This window comes from Rhamphochromis sp. 'chilingali' (assembly GCF_963969265.1).
Source record: "Rhamphochromis sp. 'chilingali' genome assembly, chromosome: 16".
In the NCBI taxonomy this organism is placed as follows: domain Eukaryota; kingdom Metazoa; phylum Chordata; class Actinopteri; order Cichliformes; family Cichlidae; genus Rhamphochromis; species Rhamphochromis sp. 'chilingali'.
The window spans coordinates 26,901,215-26,915,358 of NC_137943.1; the positions used below are offsets into that span (position 1 = coordinate 26,901,215).

General features: G+C 39.7%; 1 protein-coding gene across 1 annotated transcript in view; it reads right to left on the reverse strand.

The window, feature by feature from the left end:
* Positions 1 to 14,144, reverse strand: part of st6galnac3 (ST6 (alpha-N-acetyl-neuraminyl-2,3-beta-galactosyl-1,3)-N-acetylgalactosaminide alpha-2,6-sialyltransferase 3) — a 108,100-nt gene that overhangs the window by 46,319 nt on the left and 47,637 nt on the right. The window contains exon 3 of the mRNA XM_080861470.1: positions 10,726 to 11,135. Within this exon, the coding sequence (XP_080717596.1) occupies positions 10,726 to 11,135 (410 nt within the window). The remainder of the gene's footprint in view (positions 1 to 10,725; positions 11,136 to 14,144) is intronic.

Genomic DNA, 14,144 nt, shown 5'->3' on the forward strand with positions numbered 1-14,144 from the left:
AGATGCAGACGATGAACAGAAAGGTGCTGAATATACATGTTTACTCCCATAGATATTATAATATAGCCTATTATTATGTCAAGCCCCGGTTTCGAGTGTGCCGATCTGTCTCAAAAAAACCTCCCATCCAAATGTTTTTGGATGACATGGAGTGAAAATCTGTTAGCTAACACTAGCAAGCTTGGTTAGTGAGCTGCAAGGATAAACTGTCTCAGTGTATCAGACAGGGAACAACTAGAACTATCAATGACAAAAACAAAAAACCCAACTCTTCCTAAATGCAAAATGTTATGTTCATAATAAAATAAGTTACCGAACTTGTAACTTTTTTTGTCCATTCCTCATACCAAGGCTGCTAGCTTGTGGTTGGCTCTGAGCACAGGATAGCTTTAGCTACTTTTTCCTTTGTTAGCTTTTTAAAAATATCTATGTCCAGCTCAGTGGGGCCGATTTCTATCCTATTTGGTCTGTAGTTAAAAGCATTTTCGTAGAAGGTTCCTCTTTGATCATATTGAGGAACCTTCTACGCTAGCAATGTTTTAGCATGTGGCTCTGAGTGGAAGCAACTATTTACCTGCACCACTGTGTGCATGCTGCCCATTTGCAAAATGCAATTTGCAAAATGGACCAGCTGTCAGTCTGACATGACACTGACAGCTGGTCATACTGCAGAGCAGAAACACTGGAGAACAACTTGTTCCAATTCATGGCAGGTCTATTTAAAAGGATGAGTTATTTAAAAAGGCTTTATTCAATCATAATCAACTTTTTGGTGATTATTATTATTATTATTATTATTATTATTATTAGACTTTCATTCTATAAAATTGTTTTCAATTATGTTTTCTAGAAGACTAACTGGTTAAAATCATTTGTGTCTTTGTAAACTGTACTAACTTTGACTCTATTGACTGTATTGAGTTTGAACCATCTTAGTGCACACATTTTATGACGCTGCTCTTTAATAATTAGAATAATAGCAATTACATTGATTAAGCCACACCAGGTTCTAGGATGTTTTCTATCGGGTTAACCAATGAAATGAAATGAAAGCAGCTACAGCCAACGGCAGACACAGAATGGCACTTTGTTGCAAAGTTTTCAGGACGATCGGCTGTATTAATCAAGAATGTAAAATGAGATTTTTGCAGTTGCAGTCCAACCACAGGTTTGGGGATTGATAAAGTTGAAACTAGAGCCAAAACTCAGATCAACTGTGCCAAAGATATCCTCCCAAAAAATCTAGCTCTCTCACAGACAAATGGAAGACTAAATTCCAGTTTTATTTGAGTGTTTACATACATGAGAGCTGGAGAGGTTTTTCTATTTTTATTAAACAAAAATCTTCCTTAAAGCCCAGAAAATCCCCATGAATGTCTTACCAGTTTTTTCTCTATTGAAAAAAGTCAGGTGTTTCTAACTGACAAAACGGCTTGTCGGTAAAGAGCTGTTCGCATTGAGAATCTCGTAGACTGTGATTATAACACAGAAGAGAAGCTGTTGAACTTAATGGTGTTTCATTTGAAACTATTTTGGGATGAGTAAGTGCAGACTGCCAGGGGCACTCACACCAATGTGAAGTGGACGGCTGGAGATTTTGAAGCATGGCTGCACAGCTATGACATTCACACTAATAAAAACAGATTAAAATATAATTCTCAACATATATTTGGAGGCACACGAGAGTGGAGCATCTGCTATTAAGTTCATCTGTGACCAGAGTGACTCATTCCTGAAGATGAACTGCAGATGAATCATCCATTTTTGATTCTTGTGCCTGAGGCATTAACAACATCTTCTTGTCAGCTTTGTGTCAAACTTCTGACTTCATGTTTGTTGAAATCAATTCTGACAAATGTTACAGCTGAACTTATACGATCCCCATTTGACCAGTTTGAATCGTTGGTATTGATTGACCACCCTGAGCATTGCTTGTGTTCATCTGAAGCCCAAAGTAAGAAACCGAAGTCCCGTGATTGGAGATTTTACCATTAGTGTCCTTCCTTTTCTTATAGTAGCAGGAGCTGGAGCCAGATCGGACTCTCAAAGACTCTAATTTCATGATTGGGGATTACTTTAACATTTTAACTGGAGTACACAAAAATAAATGAGCTATAACTAAATGACACCTGTGTTCTCTTGAAATTAATGGTCACCTTTGGAGTTTTTGACCATGGGCCATGAGTTAGACTAATGTTTTGATTAGAAGGTACCTAAACAGTTTCTATCCCCTGCACTAATATGCGGACTAATGACCAGCACAAGCTGAGACAAACATTTCTGCCAAGTGCACCTGCAAATACAAATGAATACCAGCCCCTTACTTCTAGAGTAAAGCCTGCACAGAGATAACAGGTAATTTTTAATCTTTTACCTTGCATGATTTATTGCAAGAGGAGAGAAATAAGAACTGCATTAAAGTAATCAGTGAAATTATAATTAAAGCTTATTTATGAAGTTTTTTTTTAACCTCTGGTAATGTTTAATAAGCAGATCCATGTAATGAATATTGCGCTCTGATTGTTTGCCTGATGAAGACCCAGCAGAGTCAAAATGTTGCTTCTTGTCAGTCAGATGAAATTTATAAGAAACCTGTAATTTTCTACTTTTTATTGAGTTCATTGCACCCTAGCTGGCCTTAATATGTATACGCCATCTCGTTTTGCTGATTTTAATCTTGTGTTCCTCCGTGAACAAAAACACAATTCCATTTTTCTTACAAAGAAAATCAAATCAGTTCAGTTTGGAAGTGGTTTATGAAAGGATATGGATCTCCAGGCATCGGCAGGGGTTTGTCAGTCGTCACATGCAGCCTCTTCAAAGCTTCATGACAGAAAGCTCAGGAAGGAACAGATCTCAAATGTTGCCTTTTCTCTAAGGCTACGTTCACACTGCAGGCGAAAGCGCAGACGAAAGCGCATCAAATCCGATTTTTTTTTACCCTATGCGACCCATATCCGATCAGTGTGAACGGCACAAATCCGATATTTTCAAATCCGATCTGGGTCACTTTCGTATGTGGTACTGAATCCGATACATATCCGATGTTTCAGAAAGCGACTGCTGTGTGAATGGTCAAGTCGCATTAAATCCGTCTTTTACGTCACTGACACAACAGACGCCAATTATCAGCGCCCGAGAAGACATCGCGAACGCTTCCTGGCCATCCGGTGAAACTGCTGGGAAGACAACGTTGGAGAAACGTTAACATTTTATTTGTACTGCATAACCTGCAGATTCTGACAGAAATCTGCAACTATCCTTTGAAGCACCGCTCCTCTAAGACAGCAATAAGGATAATTATTAGGTTATCTACATTATTATGTAAATAACTAAATAACTTAAAGCAAAAATTGGGAAACATGAAGTCCGAAGTCTTTATATTAAGGGCCATCAGTCAAACAATATTGTTTGCTCTGGGTCTAAACCGAGCGCGCTGTGTGTGACGTCTTCTTTTGCGCATGCGGGCCGCTTTGAGCGTTCACACTAGAGCGCGTTTGCTGTCGCATTTTATTTGTAGTGTGAACAAGCAGACAAAAAAATCGGATTTGATCAAAAAATTGGAATTGAGCATTAAGACCTGCAGTGTGAATGTAGCCTAAGTCCCAAATAGTACTTATTTGCAAGATCTTGCATGAACACAGCCTGTCTATTAAGATTTTCTTCCCTGGAGCCACCTTTTCTGGATAGCATTCCTAAGTTGCTGTAAAAACTATCTGAATATCGATTTTCTGAAAGTTACCGAGGCACGGCTCATCTACTATGACAACAAAAGGATGTAGAATTTGTTATGCTATAATCCTGCTGCATCAAAACTTAGCTGCAACTCTATCGACTATCAACTCTATGCAACTCTGAGATTCAGTAACATCAGCATCACTGACTCACTGCAGTATGACCGTTATTTCTTATTTTCAAATCTTATTAAGATGGAAATAAAATTGCCTGTATTCACTTGCCTTTTTTTTTTTAAATCCCACTCTGGACTGATGATAAGTAGATGACCTACTGTGCTTCAAAATTTTAAAACCGTCTTTCTTCTATAGAGTGGGATGAAAGACTTTTTGTGGGGAAGACTGAACAACAAAAAAATTACAGCAGAGCACACGAACAAAGAGAAGCAGTGAAGTGTACATGCGGGGGTCCCTGATTGGCAGATTAGGAACAGGTGTGGAAGAAACCTCAGGCGAGCCTGATGAGGGAGGGCCAGAAAATTATAAAGGAGAGGAAAACCATCAAAGTAAGAAAGTAAAACTGACAGAAGCACAAGAATCAATCATCACAGAGAAGCTTTATTCAGCTGCTCCCTCACTCAGAAGGGGTCGTCACAGTGGATGGCCCCACATGTTTTATTTAGACGGTTTTTAAGCCCTTCCTGATGCACCCTTCAAGGGATTTGTATTTCGACCCGGTCTCGAGCCAGGGATCTTTTGTTAGTTAGATAAATGTATAACTTGAACGTAAACTCAATAAAACTTCCAAACCATGATTTCCTCTTGTGCTCGTCTGATTGTAAGAGTTGTGGTTTAAGGTTTAGGAGTGTCACAGAAGATTTTCTGATTTCAAAATGTGCTGTGGCAGTCTAAAGTTTGAGAATGGCTGTTTCTACTCTATTCAAAAGCATCTTAACAAGTGTCCTGCGGGTGGTTAACAAGTTTTAAGTCAGCCAACACTGCAGTATTTTTCAAACAGAAAGAACACATATGTGTATTGCAAATTGCTTTAATTATAGTTTGACTGAAAAACAACAATAAAAAACTGTATCTGTAGTCTGTCTCTGAGTAACCTCAAAGTTTTCTTGTACTTTACAAAAAAAACAGTTACAGGTGTGAAAAACGTGCAAATTGCATCAACTGAACTAATCAAATGAAAGCAATTGTTTTGTTTTTTAAAGTAAGTAAAATTATCAAAAGTCAAGTTGTAATGTTGTAGGAAGATTGTAACCAAGGTTTTATATCTATTTCATAGGTTACCGTGGAAAACCTTTCACTGTACGACTTTCCATCACATCTAGTTTGATTTCGTGTGTGTGTGTGTCAACAACTTGGAAAAGACTGACAGTTTAAAACAGCACTGCAATGAATTTCTAATTCAAGGAGTTTACATTCTGAATTCTACTTCAAAGAAATTAGGAGTCACATATAGTTCTTACACACACACTGGACATTCTGGACATTGTTTTCACTTCATCACTTAAATCACTTTAAGCATATTTGCACTGCACAAGACATAATGTGGATTGCACAACACTGGTCACTATATTCTTCATTTCCAGTTAATACTTGTACAGCTGCTGTTATTGTGTGTGTGTGTGTGTGTGTGTGTGTGTGTGTGTGTGTGTGTGTGTGTGTGTGTGTGTGTGTGTGTATATATATATATATATATATATATATATATATATATATATATATATATATATATATATATATATTTCTTCATACATTCTTATATAGTTCTATATTGTGTATTGTGTATTTTGTTGTACAGTTATTTTATTTTCAACTTTAATTTATATATTTTATCTTATTCTTTCCCAGTTAAATTTACCCTTCATTCTAATTTGTGTTGTACAGTTATTTCATTTTTAACCTTAACTTTTTATATTTTATTCCTTCCTAGTTAAATTTACACTTAATTTTTCGTATTTATTTCCTATCTTATTCATAGCCTTTTCCTCTTTTTTTTTTCTTTAGGTCACGAGCAGTTGTCTAAGCATTTCACTGCATATCGTACTGTGTATGACTGTGTACGTGACAAATAAAATAAAATAAAAAATTTGAATTTGAATTAAAAAAGGTCAACAAAACATCCAATGCAGTTCTGAAAAATGTAACAATTACTGGATTATTGATTGTTATTATTTAAGAAAGTTGTTGGTTGCATTTCTGTTGTCACACAAGATCCCCGGTTCGATCTGGGGGTAAAACACAAATTTCCTTTGGGTATGATTCAGGAAGGGCATCGGGGTAAAAACCACCAAATTAAACATGCAGAGCTACCTGCTGTGGGGACTTCTTCTGAATGAAGGAGCAGTCAACAGTAGCTGTTGTCTTCATAGAGACAGCTCAACCTTCTGACACCTAAGGTCGAGTTCCTGCACACTCACCAGATGCTGGTTTGGCTCGAGCACAACAATTCAGAAAGACATCTTGGGATTTCACTATGTCAAGGCTGATGAGCATTAACTATAATTTTTATAGTGACTTTAAATTGTACTGGCAGCCAACACAGGCCAACACTGCTGTAATGTGCTCCATTATCTTTCTACTTGTTAGAAAAAAATAGCTGCAGCATTTTTAACCATTGAAGACATTATATAAAACTGATAATGTGTTACTTTTTTTTTTTAAGTCAGATTAGCATTTTAAAAAGCTGAAATGTGTCTGATCTTTAAGATGTTTCACAGCTAAAACAAATACAGTTGTGACTGTACATATTTAAATCAGGTCTATAAAGCAGTCACTCACAAATGGCAGTAGAGCTGCCAAGTAAGACGTCTTCTTGCCATCAGGAGGAGCTTGGCCTTCAAAGATGGCTGTGGCCCATGCTGCTCCCAGCGATCAAACCACCAAGCCACCTGGGTGCAGTGCACCACCCACTCTGCCACCTGAGCCAAGTCTGCAGCATTAGGCAATAAAGACTCACAGGAAGAAAGAACATTGCTCACACTATCATAAACAGAAGGGTGGTGACACACTTGTGAAAACTCACACATTCGTTTCACAATCTACTTCCGCACACATTTGAACAGAAACACACGGTGGTGCCATGAAGGAGCAGCTGGCCGGGAAGCAGAGACCCAGGTCACGCAGGCCTAGGTGGCAGTGCTATAAAGTGACAGTGTGATTAAAGTCCTGTGTCGTCGTCAGGCCCGTTATCTACTGCCGCTAACAGGCCAGTGCCGATACGCTCCGACAGCCGGCGACTGCAGCTCAGGAGGTATTGCTGATAACACCCAGCCTCAGCTCGTGCAACTTCCAGCCGCAGTGCGCAATTATGAATCATATGTTTAAGTGGCTGTCAAATACATTCACGTGCAGGACTGTTCATTATCATGGCTCCAGATAGAAGCTGGATTGGCCATTTCCTGTTTATCGCTTTTAGATTATCATCATTACCTCTTAGTTCTCAGAAGAGGATGGATGAGGAGAGAGACACGGAGGACACTAATGGTCTTGACTTGATTTGAACCCAAGACGTCATCATGCCAATAGACTTGAGACAAACAGATACTTTTCTGTGAGAAGATTTTTAAATGTATTAATATGTACTCACTTGTCTTTTGTGTCAATAATTGGATTAAAATGAAGCTCTCTCAGAATGTTCCACATCTCAGCACATCCTAAAAGAACAAATTTGTTTATTTTTTTCCCCCAAACATTTATATTTGTTCGCTCTCTGATGCATTGCTGCTTCACCACAATCCATTTGTACTCTCTTTCAAGCTGTGAGCAGCTCTTTGAATTTTCTTTGAGGAACACGTTCTGCGACAATAGACAATCGACTCTATCCTCAATCCAGTCCACATGTCAACGTGTACGGCATGGATACTAGAAAAGCTGAATCTTCCAGTGTGACACCTCACTACAGAAAAATTCATTTTTATTTTTCTTTCTAAAGTTTAACTGAATATTTACTCAGTAACATAAGTGGTTGATAATGATTTGCCACCTGGTGAGTTATTGTTAGACTGACAACTGATTTTGACTTCTGCAGTGAATCTTGGCCGCCGTGAGTGGTCGCCATCATTACCATCATTAATGCTTCTGCATGGTTTTTTTATGTGTTAATTACCTTGTGCTCATGTCACAGTGTTTTATACCAGCCACTATGTCTTTGTACTTTCCATCACAATCATTCTAATAGTTTCAGCAATCTCCCCCTTAGGACTTTGCTGACATCTGTGAGTCCTTATGTTGAGGCTATGGCTTTTATATCGAGGCAATCCTCTGACTGATGCATTCAAAAACTGTGGCAAAAAATAACACTAAATTCATAGGAGGAATCCACAGTACACAATCTCAATCACAATAGGTGTGGGCTGCATTGAGAAAATGTGTCACATTTCCATGGATGTGCTAGTCAGGCCCAAAAATGCAGCCAACAGAGTGCCTGCAGTCACCTGATCCACAACAATGCATCCAGGTTGCTGCTGTCTGAGGGCTGAATTATTTTGCTGAAAAAATAGCCCTAATCTAGGAGTGATTCGTCTTTTCTGAAGCGTAAAACATTTGGTGTCCTGGACGTTGTGAGCCCGGAGGCTGTAGTGTATACCATGAGATTTTAAAAGCTTAGCTTAAAGGTGTGCTACACATGAATAGTGCTAATAAAAGCTTTACTGTTGTAGAATGACAAGTAGATGGTTTAAGGACTTGAGTCTGTTTAACAAACAAGGGAAACGACTTTGCAGCATGCTGAAGAAGAAGAGGAGCCTCAGTTAGCATATATCTGCGAGGCTCAGATACAGAAACAACATTAAAGAGGGTCTATACGTCCTAACTTAACTATAACAGAGAAACAGTATACACTTAGTAAATAAGGGGGCCCAACAACTTTAGAAGATTTTGAATTTCTCATCTACACTTCGCATATAAACAGAGTCTGCTCAGCTTTAGCACATCGTTGGTTTCCTAATATCTTCTTATGTTTATCAAAAGAAAGACCTAAACAAAGACAAAAGCAGGAGCACAACCAGCAAAAAGTGAGTGTTAATAAAGCCAATAAGGAAAGACTACAGTCTGACTGCAGTCCAGATAAATACAGAGTCCAATGTACAAACACATCAGAAAATGCATGGAACAACAAACAGACAAACTGATAGAGGGAGAGACAGGATTAGGAAGGCAGAGAGATGATGGATGAAACTAATGAGGGCGGGGCACAAAAGACAAACAGGGAAGATAAGCATCAAAGACGCGGGAAAAAACTAAACTAAAGAACGTGGCGCATTATGCCAGGCGCTGTCTCACACTGTGATCCTGGTCGTGACGTAGTCTGCACCTCCTTTTGACCTGCTCCTGACTTAAATCAGCTTAATTGAGGTGGTCTTCACTGTAGCTCCATTTAGATTATCATAACCGCTTTTCTAATTACCCCACAGTTTAATTTCCTCTGTCCAGAGATGACTGAGCTTCCTGAAAGGCTGAGAGACAGTTACACGGTTGGCTGGCTAATCAGTCAGCGCTGACGCCTCTCTCCCCTTGATCAAGTAAGCAAGTCGAAGCTGGGACGGCACGTCTCCTAGGCTGCTTGCGGCAATCTGGATAATTAGAGTTGTGTTCGATCAGTGTTCCATCTTTGCCAAGCTGATGATTATCCCCGCATGCAGAAAGCAGTGACAGTAAACCAGCAAACACAGACACGCACAAATTACAAGGTAACGGCAGACAAGCTGCTGTGGTATTTTAAGAGTTATAATATTGCTGTAGACATTAATAAATGTAGTTTGCATGGATAAGGGAAGGAAAGGACCATGTTTTTTAATAGATATTTCATGTCTGAGTGAAATAAAGAATTTCAGAGCAGTGCCTTAGTGTATTATTTCAACATAACGGCAATTATCCCCTTCGCTACCTGTGATTACATTAAAATACTGAAATAAGTGCAGCAAAGTTTGAGGCAAGCACAAAAAAAATGATCGAAAAACATACAGACGAACCTCTCAGTGCTCATCACGTTTTCATTTGACGGGGTTCTTGTTACACATTGAGTTTGGTCTGTGATACCAATCAGCAACGACTGAAGTGCTGCATCTCACCCAGGAGCATTATGTTGCGTAATGAGATTCTTCTCCCCGAACATCCCTCCCTAATCCCACGCTTCTATCTGTGCTTTGTGGTCCTTCGCAACAGCTGAGCCAAGATGAACATGGATGCTCTACATGAAATTCAGTGTTAACCCTGCCATCATGAATAACGGCGAGACAATGGAGCCGAAATGGAATGGATGCTACGCCCATTACCAAACACGTTAATCCTCTTAAGAAGTTAAGGCAGGTCTTGATGACATGTGGGCAAGGCAGAGGTATAAAGCGCTGCAGAAATGAGCAGAGACTAATCTGAGAAATTAGGTTCATCCTAAACAAAAGCAGGCCTCGAGCTTTGATCCCATTTTCATTAACCTGCAATTCTCTCTGGGGAATTGACAGGGAAAAAAAATAACCAGGTGAGCCTCTCTTTAAGTTGCGGTTTGCAGTTTTAACACAGGTTGTAGTAAAATATCCCTAAAAACTTTAACTGATCTGCAACTTAAATCAATTCACTGCTTTTCAGAATGTGCCAAGACGCTGTCGGAGAAGTTGTGAGACCAGCTGTGTCTGGGGGTGCTTAGAAAGACTGCCAGAATCATGCTACCTCATTAACCAGATTTCTCCCAGACCAGCATTTGGCTGATGCCTATAACCCAGGCACAGCACACTTCTAAGGCGCTGTGTAAGAGCTCATTTTTCAAAAAATGGCCCCCAGTGCCATGCAGAGCCTCTTTAGAGGCAAAGTTAAGTAACTCACTTTGATGAAGCCTCGTGAGAGGGAAGATTTGAGACAAGAAAAGCACAGAGCAATGAACAGACCATCAGTACTGATAAGATCAATATTATAGCAACAAACAGAGGGGTAGATGTCAAAGTGCTGAGCAGCAAATCTGTCAGAGTGAAAAAGTGGAGGTCTGCTGTGGAATTCAGTGATGCTGTGCCAAAAACAAAAACAGGGCAAATGCAGTTTGACTCACCTGTCTCTTCCAGTCTCCTTCTTAAAGACCATGTCGCAGTGGTTCATCCTGTCCTCTGTGGTGACAAAGATGCGGGCATGAGGGTAGTTTTCCGACGCCTGTCGCAGCATGTTGTACACAATGCCTTTCCCGTCTTTCCTCATGTTCCGGAGCGGCCCCCACACAACGTAGACCGTGTCGTTGGCCTGGCCGAAGAAGTACTGGGGCTTCTGCAGCAGCAGGGGAACGCTGGTATGAGAGACGACCCTCAGAGTCGTGCGTTGGCCCACATCGTTCTCAAACCCCCGTGTGGGTGCGTTGTTCATCCGCCAGATGCAGGGAGACCGATCTATCTGCGGGCCGGCACCCTGGCCCAACATCTGACCAGAGCTGGACACGATGCTGCACAGTTCGCAGTTCAGCTTCAAGGGCTGGAGGAAAGGAAGCAAGTCCATTAGAACTTTAAGGGCACTTGCAGAGCACCTGTCAAGGCTACTTAGTTTTTGCTTCCAAATTTAGACTTCCAGCCTCTCCTATCACACATTTTCATAGCAAGGACCAAAGACCAAAATGAATCAACAATGATTATGGCTAATGAAGGTAACAGACAAATAAGAAGCACCTGTGATCTATATCTTACGTATTTTCAAAGGGCATGCAGCTGAATTAGTGCATTTCAACTACTAAAAACAGCACAGTCCATAAGATCATTGTGAAACAACACATACGCTGTCCATGGTCCTGAAATGAATCCAGTTCAGTTTATCTAATATTTCACTGTTTATTAGAGTGTAATAAAACTTTATTGAGGAAAAATGTGTTTTTAAAATGTATTAACATAAATAATTTGATCAGAACATAAACAAACAGCACCATAAAACTACCAAACCAATTCAAAACATCAAAATAAAATATGGGCTGCTATTAAGACTTTGTATTCCTGACATCCATCCAAGGCCTGATTATTTTCAGGATAGGGTTCAAAGTCAATGCCGCCATCTTGTCATTTTCTTCATTCTTCAGTCATTTGGCTTTGAACCCCACTGTGCACGCTGTGAAATTTGTGCCGCAGAAGCCACGTTTAAAAGAACCCAACACCAAAAATTGAATTTTGTTGCCACTGCTATTATCACTGGCGTGGCTCCTTTAGGTTTGAGGTTCCAGGTTCATTTACCTTGTGCAAATCTTAGGTTAAGAATCAATTTTAACGGTAACATAGGAAAGCCTGAACATTTTTAACTTCCAAAGAAGTTAAAGAAAGTTTGTTTAGGCCTGCATTGTTGTCTGATTTGTGTGAGTTAAATAATCTAAGAACGCTCAGCAACTTTCATCAGTTTCTATCAGTGCAAGTTCAGCAGGACTGTGGAACAGTTCATAAAATAAAGCCACAAGAAAGCAAGATAATTAGAACACCCAGCAAGCAGAAAGGAAATTTATCACAGTGCGAAATACTGCAGCGCTTTATCACCGGCTTCTATTGCTGGAGAACAAGGTCTTTACATGCACCATCACCAGGAAGACACGAATACATGAAAACCGACAGGGAAATATATTAAATACACTGAAATTATCAAGGCAAAACAAAATAATGTCCTCCTACAGAATCTTAATGATGTTAGAAAACTCTATGATCGCTGTCTTACTGATAAATATTCTGCTGAAACGAACTCCTGAAAACACATTAAACAGCAGTTTTTTAAAAGATTAAAAGCACATTAAAAACCTTAAACACATGAAATGAGGAGACTTTTATATTCAGTCTTTAAATTGTGCAAACTGGCCACTTTATAAGGTACACCTTGCTAGTACTGTGTTGGACCCCTCTTTTTCCCTGATGAACCGTTGACACAAGCAGGATGGATCCATGTTTTCATGCTGTTTACACCAAATTCTGACCTTACCATTAAGCTATTGCAGCAGAAACGAGTGGTTCCTTGAATTACTGCTGCCTTCCTATCCCTGTAGATCAGGGCCTCAAGGCCTCAAGGGCTGGTGTCCTGCAGGTTTTAGATCTCATCCTGGGTCAACACACCTGAATCAAATGATTAGTTCATTATTGGCCCTCTGGAGAACTTCAAGACATGTTGAGGAGGTCATTTAGCCATTTAAATCAGCTGCGTTGGATCAAGGACACATCATCAGTTTCTGAACTACTCAGATCAGCCCATCTGGCGTCAACAACCTTGCCATGTTCAAATTCATTGTGCCTAATAAAAGGACCCACGAGTGTACATTCCCTTTCATTAAATTAAATGAGTTTTAAATACTGAATAAGTGGTTTCCTTCAAAATTACAATGCATTTGACGCAGTTTCGTCTTGTTTTGTTAGAGTTGTGATATATTTTATATGTGTTCAGTAATATTATTAAAGTGATGTTTTGGCAAGGGACTTTAAACAAAATGCATTTGGTGATTATTCATAAAAAAATATTAATCAGGGTTTTACGGGCCTCTATAATTTTCTTTTATTCCCCAAGACTGATGTCACACTGCCCAGAACTAACATAGATTAAGTTAATTGAATATGGGACCTCAGAGGTTACAGCTGCGAGGATGACAGAGAAGCAAGCAAGCTGTGTCATTTATCTTACTGTTACTGTATATATATATATTTTATATATCTTATTATATGTTACAGGAGCAAGGGGATTTGTAATGAATCTTCAGTAAGAGCCCTTAGCTACGCTTTGCCAACCGAGGAAAAAAGCCCTCACTGAATCCAAAATGGGAGATTTACCTAATTGAAGCTAATATGCTTGGTTTGTTTTGATGAGATTAAACTTACTTAAGTAAATGAATGCGCGGCAAAGTTGGGAAAAGAAAACGCACTGTGTCACGACTAAACCCTGTTCATCATTTGCTTAATGGAGAATAACTGTAATGTCACTGGTCTGAATGCAAATTGCATTTTTGCTGCACTTTTAATGCACTCTGGTTTCGAACGCAAAACTCTTTGGCATTTGATCAACAAGCACAAGAGTTTTAGAGTGCAAGCACAAGACAATCCACTAAAAACTGTTACAGCTCCTGGCTTATCAGCACTCACAACACGCTTACCACACAAGATCGGTTGCTGCAAAAGGGAACTACACAAAACTACCATTGGTTTTCTTTTGTATCTGACATGTTTCTTTCATACATAACTCCAGCTGACGCTGCTGGTATTGCCTTGTCTTTCATGTATGGATTCAATCACGGGTTAAGAAAGGATTTCTGGACCCAGTCTCCATTTACTGGGTGGTTGAGATAGACATCACCGCAGCCTTGAGCCGTCAGCAGCTCGTCCATCATCACCCCTCAGCCTAGCCCATAACTCCATCATGCCTTTTAGCACACACAGATTGGCTGGGCTCTGTGGGGAGCACTGACTGGCTAACTGTATGTGAAACATATGAGTTTGTCACTGGAAACCTACCAACAAGGAGCCCCTGAGCAAGGCA